Source organism: Gracilinanus agilis, chromosome 1, assembly GCF_016433145.1.
Source record: "Gracilinanus agilis isolate LMUSP501 chromosome 1, AgileGrace, whole genome shotgun sequence".
NCBI classification, from domain to species: domain Eukaryota; kingdom Metazoa; phylum Chordata; class Mammalia; order Didelphimorphia; family Didelphidae; genus Gracilinanus; species Gracilinanus agilis.
The window spans coordinates 258,969,602-258,982,056 of NC_058130.1; the positions used below are offsets into that span (position 1 = coordinate 258,969,602).

Genomic DNA, 12,455 nt, shown 5'->3' on the forward strand with positions numbered 1-12,455 from the left:
TTCAGCACTGCTTTGCTCACTTTAGTTCACATTTTGCCTGTAGGAACTTTCTACATCTATCTACGTATTTATAGTGTTCTCAGAGGCATTTTAAACCAAATTTATTCCCAATGTTTCAGAACACTAAGATCAGTCACTGAGTGGTTTTTCCTGGACCCCTAGTTAGGAGTGCCCAAGCAATAGTAATGGGCTACATATGGGAAAAGGAAGAGATCCTGAGGGAATTTTTAAAATTCATACACTGGTGACAGTAGCAGGCCATTTAAAAGTCCTTAAGCCCATAGAGTGAAGCATTACATGGTAGAAAGACTGCTGGGTTTGAGGATAGAGTACCTAGTGGCTGTGTGCAGCCTTAGGAAAACTGTTTCACCTCACTGAGGCAAATATTCCCATATCTGGAAACAGTGAGGTGGGATAGTAGATAGACTTCAGGTTAGGAAGACATGGATTCAAATTTATCCTTATACATTTACTAATTGGGCAAGACACAAAACATTTCTCGACTTTAGCTTCCTCATCTGAAAAATGGGAGGAAAAAAATCACAACACCTACTTCCTAAAGTTGTTTGGGTGATCAGATAAAATTTTATGTAATATTAAAGTGTTTGATGATGAATTTGAACTCATTTCCCTAACATGATTACTTTAACATTTTACTCAAGATGACCCTTACCTCTCTATTTTGGAAAAATTTTGTTTTTTTGTAAGTGTGCCATTTCATCAGATCCATTTTTCAGGAGATAAATTCAATACCACTAATATAAATATTAATAAATAATAAAATCAATAAATGCATAAATATATAATATAAATTAAGATTATCTTCTTTTTCTTTAGTGTTATTTCACTTGTAGAATTGCTGATCTATAGATATGTCTAGTTAAGGAGCATAATCTCACTATCTCTATCTCCATCTCTGCCTCTCTCCAGTCTGTCTCTCTGTCTGCCTCTGTCTTTGTTTTTCTGGGCTGCCTCTCTTTTCTAGATCTTGCTTTCTCTCAGGTTGAGTCTCCCTTGCACAAGTCAGAAATACAGTGGCCACTCATGGGCCATCCCATCAATCAGTATGGTAGTTTTGATCTGTGCCATTTCTGAATTCTACTAGTTATCCTCTTCTTAGTTAGTCTAGAGGGCCATTCTTACCATCTTGGTGCTAGATGTAATGCAGCTGTGCAACAATTTTTATCCCTACTATGGCTCAAAATCCCTCAGCTCAAGCAATCTACTAGCCTTGGCTTCCCCAGGAACAATAATTATAGTTATGCAAACCAGGCTGGGCCAAAACAGTTAAACTATGCAAATTACAACTGCACTGTTTAGATGTATAGACCAACTAACAAATAAGACAAATCTTCTTTAACTATTCATAACTATGTAAAGATTTCTTTTAAATTTTAAATGTAAGACTATGGAGAAAAAATAAATGTATATAGAGGGAAATGCTGAAAAAATGATAAACTGTGAATGACTGGCAGGATTTGCAGGTAAAGTGAAGAAATGCAAATGCAAAGAAAAGCAATTTATTAGCATTTTGCAGTTTCCATTTTTGTTCTAGAAAAGTTAATGATCTGTTCTCCAAGTCTAGCTTAGAATATTTTTCCCTACGAACTATCATATTGAATACACGCTACACTAATTTCTCTGAAAGGGAAAACTGTTAATTGTGTACTGATTCCTTTACATTTTAACTTGGCTACTTCTGATGATTAGACAGTTCAAAGAACTTGTGTCAAATCAAGATGATTTTTACTTTGTTTTTTTAACTTTTTTCAGCAGAGTGATACTCCCTTTATTTATGCATTTCTCCAGATACTGCATGGACCATTGTACAGCACAACAGTACAGACTTCACCAGAGTAAAAAGTTCTAATCGAGAAAACCCTCATACTGTGTTTTTCAAGTATACTGCCAATACAGAACAGCTCCAGGCTACAATTAACCATGCAGAACACTGTGAACAGGAGCTTGCTTACCACTGCAAAAAGTCCAGGCTTTTAAATAAGCGAGGTGAGTAAGGCTGAAGAATCTTATTATGTTGCATAATGTGCTATATTCAACTAGCTGTTATGGATTTTAATTCTTCTAAGGTTATGGCATGGTGCCATTTAATTCGCAAGATTCTTGTTTACTTAGCAAACAGGTCTCATTGTGGAAGAGGCCCTTGCTCAGGAAGGAAGACCAAGGTCAATTCTTTATGAGGTTCTTTGTAACCTTAGTTGTTCTCTCAATACTACCCTATCAAATAACTGACCATTAAAGCTTCTTTCCTTACACTCTAGGTAAACTTTGTTAGTAGCAAATTAGACTTTCTTTGGTTTTGTTGTTATGCATTTATTGTTTTTACAGTTAGTCTCTGGAACTAATATTTAAGTACTGAGCTTGGTCTTCGACATCATTCCCTTCCTCCCACTTCTGACTACTTTCTTGAAATCAGTCATCCAGTACCCAGTACTCTCATGCCCAACTCATTTCTTGTAAGTAAAGTAAGAAATTTCAAAGTTACATTAACTATCAAGAAAAGGAAACATTTAAAATAAAAAGCATTAGTTTCTTGAACTTCCTCAACTTACCATAGGAGAGTACCATGGGCACCAAGAAAAGTAAGTCTAAAATATTTGTTTTACATTTTTTCAAAAGTACAAAATATCCTTTAATATTTAATATCCAATTTTCCCAATGGTACATTTGGGAAATTACTTTCTTCTTTCAAACCACTGACATATTCAAATGAACATTCTCTTCCTTGTCTTGAAGTGTCTCTTAAAATGACTAAGTAACTTAGAAGGAATAAATTAGGTTTTCTTTGACAACCTAGAAAAACTAGAGTCTTACTGTTTTTTAGAGTGATCCAGGCTAGGAGAAAATTATTTTATATATCATATCTTTATTGATAATCTAAAAAGGGAGTGATACTGCATTTATGAAATTATTTTTAAGAGCAGAGAAATTTTCATTTGAACAAATCTCTCCCGTCACTCAATTCCAACCAATTCAAATTTCTGAAGACAATTAATGTATTAGCTTCATTATCATTTGTTTTATGGAGACAAACTTGAGAAGGAAAAAGTTCAAGACTTCTATTCCCTGCTGTTTGAGTGCTATATACCTGTAATTTGCTAACAATTACATGTTTTAAGCTCATTCTACAATTGAGGGAAATGCTAATGGGAAGGATGGTATTTAGGTGGAAGAGAAAGAAGTTAATTGAGAAAAAGAAGCAATTTTTTTTTAAAAAGCCACATGACTATAACTAGCACTCAATGATTGTGGCTCTGGTCCAAGGCATTGCTGTTCACAATCTTTACACCTAAATAAAGCCTTAAATTAGCCCCAAATATGCTGCAAAATTGAGAGTCCTGTATTCATGAAATGCCTCTCCCTAGATCTATCTTCCCCTACTCTTCCTAGAAGATTGATCTGAACTCTCCAGGAGAGAAATTAACCCTTCTAGTAAAACTATATTTATGATTAAACTATACATTGTGCTATGCTCCCTGATATCACTACTTTTTCCTCCCTTAACCCCAAACAAATTAAATTTGATCCAAGAAAATGCATTACTATTCAAGCTCTGAAAAGCTATTTGGCACTCACACGTAATTGACAACACTCATTATTATTTCAGGACTTGCATCTTGGTATATGGCATGTCTCAATAGGCCTATTTGTCCTCCAGAAAACTGATGCCATAAGATCTAAGTTAACCTTTGTTAAATTTCTAAGGAAATTTATAATTATATATATACATATATATATATACATATATATATTCGTGTTTATAATACACAGAAGCAAGATAAGAGCTACCTATATGGGACATGAAATCCAGGGTTCTTGGAAATTTTCCCAAACAAAAAACACCTCTGCCACCTAGTTATTTCATCCTTGGACTGATGAGTAAAATTATGAATATAAAAATCCTTTTCTAGGAGAATATTCTAATTGTGCTATGTACAATGGGTTTTCAAAGATGACACTGGAGATACCATGGGAAAAAAAGAGACAAAACACAAAAAGAAGTCACTTGGGGGCACCAAAGACAAATTTCATCTATTTCATCACTTTAAATTGGGCAGAACGTATTACATTATGTTTTTTAACAAAGTATTTCTTTAGGAAACAAAAATGTGGTATCATGTTTCAACTTAGGTAAGTTTATAATAACCTTTGACAAGGACTTGCTTTGCTCCTCTCACCAATTCTAATAAAATAAATCAGTTATCATTTATTAAATCCCTACCATGTTCCAGACACTTACTTTACTTCCCAACACAGGATGATATAATGGTGCCTACTATATCTCTTGGCAAGCAACAGATCACTCATTTTGAAAACAACAACAACAAAACCCTCAGATATATTTTCTGATAAGAAAATAAAGCTTGTTTATAAATAATATATATGCCCTATAAGTGTACATATATACCACTTAGAACTGAATTTTTTTTTTCTATCAGCACTGATTTCATGACTCCTATCACTTCCTAGTTGATTCTGGAGATCCCATTCCCTTTCATTCTATTTTCTCATCTCTTATGGACTCCTTCATTGCCTAAGATATGCTACTTGGAAAGTCATACTTCTAACCTTTATATTTTTTTTCAGTTTATATTTTCCATTAAGAAAAAGTAAGTTCTATGGTGATGTGACTGGCATTGGGAAAAAGGGAAAATTGATGTGGAGAGGAAACTTCATTTAACTGTTCTCAGTCCCTTATATCACATGTCCTCCTCCCTAAATCATATTCTTGCAGCAGCTATTCCTTGCCTTTGCAAAAGCAAAAAACAAAAATGAAGGAGAAAATTGATTTGAAGGAAAATGGAAACAAACAAATAAACAACAAGACCTTGACTGCCATAATTCTTTCTTTATATTCTTTAGGTCTTATCTCTTTTCCCATTCTTTATAATCCTAACACCTTCCTCTTTATAAACCTGTATCTTCATAATCCCTAATCCCATCAACTTTATATCTTCAACCTAATTTCCTGTGTCCCTGACCAAACATTTCATATCCTCAAAACCCCCATCCTTCCTTCTCAATCCATAATCCCCAGATAATTTTTTAAAACCCTTATCTTGCTTCTTGGAGTCCATACTGTGTATTGGCTCCAAGGCAGAAGAGTGGTAAGGGCTAGGCAATGGGGGGTTAAGTGACTTGCCCAGGCTCACACAGCTGAGATGTGTCTGAGGTTAGATTTGAACCCAGGACCTCCCATCTCTGGGCCTGGCTCTCAATCTACTGAGCTACCCAGCTGCCTCCATTCCCAGATAATTTCTTAATTTCAAATTCCCTATGTGCCCAATCTTCCTGAAGCCTACTAAAAGGCAATGGTCTTGGATGATGATATTCAATAAAGGAGTTCAGAACTAAGCAATTGCCTTTTGCCATTGAGTATGAAGTGGGAAAAAAGGTAGACATAGTTGAGCATGGGAAACTTTTGCTTCTCTTACCAAGGATGTAATGAGGGAAATATGTTTCTGACATTCTGAGCTGTAATTAGAAAATCATTTTGCATAGAAATATATATGCTGGTTAGGTTATAAATTCTGCACTAAAGAATTCTATTAACTATTTAGTGGATGTAAGTACTACTCAAATTCAAACCTAAAGTGTTCTCATAAAATCATTAATTTCTCATCCACATATTTCCATAAATCATCCACAGAATATATGCATAGCATAAGGGAAGCCTTTCCCTGGTTCTGTTGACATTTCATTAATATCAGGCCATTTATCTATTATTCTTCCCTTTTCTGCTTCACCATCTCACCTCCTTTTCTGAGCATGTATACCAGTATTGGTAATTTTTACATCATTTCTTATATACAACTTGTTTTTTGTCATAAATTCCAAACCTAGTTAGTATCAATACACCTTTCATGATTCTTTTAGTCACCTCAAATGTTGTTTTTTTTAAGTTAGTGGCATTCCATGATTTGTCAGAAAGGGACAATTGAACTTCTTTATGTTGATTTAGTTTTTTGAGTCTCTATATTCTAAGGTTAGTTGAGTTAGAACTCTATCTACTACAGTTCTGCCAAAATAAAGAAGCTATCCAAAAAACAGTTAACAATACTACTGATATTCAAACTCCTTAAATAGAGAGATGCCAGAGCCATAAAATGGTGCTTCTGTTTCACTGAAGAAAAAAAAATTAAAAATACATAGAAAAATTGAAAAGTATCATTAAAATATTTAAAATGTAAATTCAATTTTGGAAGGAAAGGAGATATAAAAGTGATGAACTAAGAAAATTGTAGGCTTGGCAAATAATGCTAGACTTCTATATTTTTAAGTAGTAAAAATATAAACAGATTAATGTTGTATAGAAACAACAGGGGAAAATGTTAAGCACAATAACAATAATTAAAATATTTTTAAAGTATTTTACCACTAGATGTGCAGTGGTGTGAAAAGGAAACAACTTTATAGAATATAGTAAAAGTTTTGTATCACTGACAGCAAGAACAATTTCTTTTTCTATCCTTTCCTATGGGACTTGGTCGGCAAAAATAAATAAATAAATAAATAAATGTTGATAGTTTATGTGAGCTTATTTTCAATCTTGCAACTCTGCTGAAGTTCTTAGTTATTTCCACTTTTTTTAGTTGATTCTCTAGATTTCTCTGTTTCATTATATCTGCAAAGAATGATAGTTTTTTTTTTTCTTTACTGCCTTATTTAATTTTTTCAATTTCTCTTTCTTGTCTTATTGCTATAGCTAGCATTTCTAGAACAATATTGAAAAATAGTAGTAGTATTGGGCATTTTTGCTTCACTGTTGATCTTATTGGAAAGGCTACTAGCTTATCTTTATTATAGATAATGCTATCTTATGGTTTTAAATAGTTATGACTTATTGTTTAAAGGAAATCTCCATTTATTCCTGTTTTCTAATATTTTTAAAAGGAATAACTTATATTTTGTCAAAAGCTTTTTCTGCATTTACTGAGATAATCATATGTATGTTTTGTTGTTGTAGTTTTCTCAATTATGCTTATAGTTTTCATATTAGTGAAGCAGTCATAAATTCATGGAATAAATCCCACCAGGTCATAATGTGTGATCTTTATGATATTTTGCTGTAATATGTTAATATTTTATCTAAATATTTGCATCAATACACTTTAGGGAAATTGGTCTATATTTTTTTTCTTTGTTTTTGCTCCTCCTGGCTTAGGTATCAGCACCATATTTTTTTGTTAAAAAAATTGGCACGATACCTTTTTTAGCTATATCTCCATATATTTTATGTAGTATTAGAATTAGTTGATCTTTTAGTGTTTGGTAGAATTTACTTGTAAATCCATTTAGTTATGGGGATTTCTTCTTATAGAGCTCATTGATGACTTATTCGATTTCATTTTCTAATATAGGTTTATTTAAGTATTTTATTTCTTCTTCTCTTAATCTGGGATATGTAATATAGATAAATGATCTATTTCCCTTAGATCATTAGATTTATTGGCATATAATTGGGCAAAAGTGCTCATATGAATTGGTTTAATTTCATCATTGGTGCAAATTTATTCTTTACATTTTTATATTGATAATTTGATTGTCTAATTTGTTTATTCTTAAATCAAATTAATCAATTACATTTTATTTGTGTTTTTCTCATAAAATCAGCTCCTAGTTTATTTATTAGTTCAATGGCTTTCTTGCTTTCAATTTTATTTATCTCTCCTTTGATTTTTCAAGATATTGAATTTTCTTTAATTGGTGATTATTAATTTTTTTAATTTTTTTTGGTTGCAAGGTGTGGGATCCATATTTCTGAGAGGGGTTCAAGCTACATCACAGAATTCCATAGTGCCTCCCAGAACTCTAAAGGGGGGGTCAGTTAAAGGCAATTGGAGTCCTGGTATAAAAAGCCAGTTCACCCTTCTTGCATGTACCTGGTTCTGATTCTTGGCTCTAGGCACACATATTCTCTGTGTAGCTGTGGAGCCATTCAGTCTCTGATAGCCAAAGCTGCTTTACTTTGTTAGACCTTCAAGCAAGATCACAGTCTACCTTAGTTTAGCTATCTAATTTTAGAAAGAAGACTACTTAGGGGCTTAGATAGGAGGTCAGTCATTCAAGACACATTTCCCAACTGGGGAGGCGGGGGGGGGAGGAGTGGCTGCTTATTTGATATAGCTGTTTTAGGTAGCTTCCCCTTACCTATCATTTCTTAACCATTTCCCCCCCTTCCTATTCCCAGATATCATTAAACACTTACCATCTAGGAACTGTGTCTGGATACAGATAATTTGGGGAAATACTCATATCCTCCATAACTAGTCAGTTACCTGACTTCCAACTGCTTGGGGGGTGGGGGGGAGCGCAAGGAGGGGAAGGTGAAGGAATACTCCACAGTTCTTGCCCCTCCTATCCAGTCAAGTCTGCCTATTTCTCCAAAGACCAGGGATTGGGGAAACTTCATTGCCACTGACCCCTGATCTCACAGTTTCCCTAATCCTATAATGGCCAGTTCACTGATCTGCTCCTTTATTGATGTAAGCTTTTAGAAATATGATTTCCTCCTATGTACTACTTTAACTGTATTTCATAAATTTTGGAGTTTAATTTCATAGTTGTCCATTTCTTCAATTAAATCAATAATTGTTTCTGTCACTTGTTCTTTGACCCACTCATTCTTTAAGATTAGATAAATTACTTTTCAAATAATCTTCATTTTTCCCATGGTTCTTTATTGAAAATAATTTTTATTGCATTTAGACTTTAAAAGATACATTTTATGTTTCTGTGCTTCTGCATTTGGTTGTAAGGTTTTTATGCCCACTTTTTATCATATGACCAAAATTTTTTATATTTAATTAAATATCCATTTCATGCATGAGTATAATGAATTTCCTTAATTTATTGGATTATGGCAATTTAAAAAATAAAACAAAAGAACATGTATAAAACAATAAAATGCCAAGGATAAGAGGAGTCTTCAATTTTATCATAGAAGATATATAGATATAGATACACACACATATATAAATATATATATGTATATATATTTATATATGTATATACAGATCTCTATCTAATTATCAGTCTCTATCTATATCTCTATATATAAAGGTCTCCCTGTTTTAAGCTACATCAATTATAATCTCAGGTGATTAAACACATAGTCTATTCTCATTCAGTTTTTTTCCCCCCAGAAGTCTATCATATCTAACTTTTTCAAAAATTCTATTCATCTCTTTATTTTCTTTCTTTTTTGAAAAATATAATTCATCTAGTTCTGAGATGGGAAAGATGAGGTCCCCTACTGGTACACTTTTACTGCCAGTTTCCTCTTATAATTCATTTAACTTCTATTAGAATTTGAGTGCTATGCCATTCAGCACAAATTAATATTTGGTATTAATATTATTTAATTGTCTATAGCACCTTTTAGTTAAATTATTTTACTCTATTTATCTCTTATTTCAACTTTTGGTTTTACTTTGATTTTATAACTGATGTTTCTTTATTTTTTGTTTCTTTCTTTGCTTTACCTCTGATGCTACATAATGGCTTCTGTTCCAGCCTCTTATTTTTATCTTTTGTTTCTCTGATTTACGTGTGTTTCTTATAAACAACATATTATTATTAATGGTTACTAATCCACTCCGTTATCTGCTTCCATTTTATGGGTGAGATCATCATGTTCACATTCACAGTTTATTATTACTAATTGTGTATTTCCATAAATTCTATTGCCCACCCCCGTTTTTGCTTCTCTCTCTTTTTACCCTTTTTTTCCCAAAAAGTCTGTTTTGCTTCTGACCTCCTTTCATCTTCCCTGCCTCCTATCAGTCCACTTCTCCTTTTGTATTTACCTTCTCCTCACACTTCCTGGTAGGAAAAGAGATTTTTATACTCAACTGAGTTCCCTTTGAACCAATGTCAGTAAGAGTAAAAGTTCAGTCATTGCCCCCTCTTCCTTACCTCCATTGTAAAAACTCTTCTTTTTGCTTTTATGTGAGATAATTTTCTCTGTTCTACCAATGCATCCTGCTTTCTCAACCTTTATTATTATTGTTTTAAATTATCCTATTGTAGTCAACTCAGATATATGCCCTCTAACAATGTATACTCCTTCTAATTGCCCTAATAATGATGATGTTCTTAAGAATTACAATTATAATCTTCCTATATATCCCTGATGACAAATCTATGGCATACATGACAGAGAGGGCACATTGAGAACTCTCTGTGGGCACATGAGTGAGTTATTGCCTGCCAGAGTTCTTTATTAGAAAGACAGAGGGACTTGGAGAAGTTGCTTTCCCTCTCTCCTCCATGCTGAGGATTTTTTTTTTTTTACTTCATCTGCCCCTCTGCCCAGCAGCCTAATGAGAGTGCTTCATATAGGAGGGGAAATGAGCTCTTGGGTCACTCCTCATCTCCTCTCCACAAATGTCCTCATTTCACCCACCCCTCTGCCCAACAACCCAATGGAAGTACTTCCTCCACTGTCTGGGCTAAGGCCAGGGAGGAGTGTGTGTGGCACATGGCATGGGGTTTCTGGCCAGGTGGGGCATTGCATGTAATCTCTAAATGGTTTACCATGACTGCTACAACAAAATATAAAATGTTTAAACTTACTGATTCTTTTGTGGTTTTTCTTACATGTTTACATTTCTATATTTCTCTTGTGGCTAATATTTTAATGTCTTTAAAACATCTTTAAAAAAAGATTTTATATTTAGCTCTAATCTTTTTATTGGGAATTCTTATATGTCTCCTATTTTATTAAATATCATTTTTCCTCTGAAGGATTATGCTTAGTTTAGTAAGATAGATTATTCTTGATTATAATCCTAGTTTCATTGCCTTTCAGAATATCATATTCCAAGATATTTTAATGTGAAAGCTGCTAAATATTGCATGATCCTGACTGTGGCTTTACGATATTTGATTTGTTAAATTCTGGCTGCTTGCCATATTTTCTCTTTGACCTAAGAGCTCTGGAACTTGCTTCTAATGTTCATACGAAGTTTTTTTTGAGAGCTCTTTCAGAAAGTAATTGTTGGAGGATTCCTTCAATTTCTATTTAAAGTTAATGATTCAAGAATATCAGGGAGGGTTCCTTGGTAGTTTTTTGAAATATGATATTTAGAGCTATTATTTTTTGATGATGGCTTTCAGGTTGTACAATAAGTCTAAAAATATTTCTTCACAATATATTTTCCAAATTAGTTGCCCCCATGAGTTATTTCCTCTTTTTTCTATTTTTTTTTCAGTCTTAGGAATTTGTTTTGTTGTTTCTTTGTATCTCATGGAGTCATTAGCTTCCATCTACCAAATTCTGATTTTTTAGGAAATTTTTTTTCTTTATTAAGTCCTTGTAGCTCATTTTCCATTTGGGCAATTCTACTTTTTAAGGATATCTTTTCAGTGGACATTTGTGTCTGTTTTACATTAAGGGAAATATGTTTTTAAAGATATTTTAAAGATATTTCAGTGTTTTTGTGCTTTTATTAAGCTGTTGATTCAATTTTTAAATTTTATTATTTCACTACCTTTTATTTTCCTAATTTTCCCTGTACCTTTCTTATTTTATTTATAAAATCCTTTTGAGGTCTTCTAGGAATTCTTGTTGGGCTTATATGGAATTTCCATTTTTTTTTTTTGAGCCTTTGCTTGTTACTGCTTTAACATTGTTGTCTTCTTCTGGATTTGTGTTTTTATTTTCCTAGTCACAATAGAAACTTATAGTCAATTTAATTTTTTGGTAGTTTGCTCATTTTCTGGACTATTTCTTGACTTTTAACTTCATGTTTATTATGCTCTAATCCTGGCTTGGAGGGGGAATTGTAATTCTTCATGCCTTTCTTGCTTCTGTTTCCATAAGTGTTTCTGACAGTCTATAGATTTTTGATGCTTCCAAGTTGGTAGGTTCTTAGAAGAGATATAGACACTCTTTTCTGGACTGTGTTTTATTCTTTGCACAGGAAGGGACCTTATTCCCCTGTAGCTGCAATGCCAGCATTCTTCCTGGCCATGGGAATATGGCCAGATCTCCATCTCTCTTGTGGCCTCATTTGTTAGTGTTCCCTTCTGTCTTACAATTGAGAGGAGGGACCTTGTGATTGATCACAAATTTTCCTCTCTGCCCCATGACCAGTTCCCCTGCTCCCTTGCAGCTGCAAGTGCAATCCCTCCTTTTGGTCCTGGGACTGTTGCCCAGGATTTCATATAAGCAGTGCAACAGGGTCCTAAACCTAGAACCAGAAAGGATCTTTATAATCTCCTTTCAACTTCTTGCCCAGCCTCCCTCCTATAATTTCCAAACCATCTATTGGCTAGGAGCTCCTGATGTGGCTACTATGGTCAATGTGGCCATCTTCAAGGCCTGCTGCTGGTAACTTGACTCGTTGCTCATTTTTCACCATGTTCTGGGACTAAGGACTATTCTGGTAAGACAGAACTTTCCTTGCCAGTTACCTAACTTATCTTGGAGT

The 12,455-nt window shown here is 33.6% G+C and overlaps 1 protein-coding gene across 5 annotated transcripts in view; it reads left to right on the forward strand.

The window, feature by feature from the left end:
* The window catches only part of LOC123235194 (contactin-associated protein-like 4), a 433,004-nt gene that overhangs the window by 333,416 nt on the left and 87,133 nt on the right, over positions 1–12,455 (forward strand). For all 5 annotated transcript variants that reach the window (XM_044661292.1, XM_044661308.1, XM_044661323.1 and 2 more), the window contains one exon: positions 1,810–2,007. In XM_044661292.1, coding sequence (XP_044517227.1) covers positions 1,810–2,007 — 198 coding nt within the window. The remainder of the gene's footprint in view (positions 1–1,809; positions 2,008–12,455) is intronic.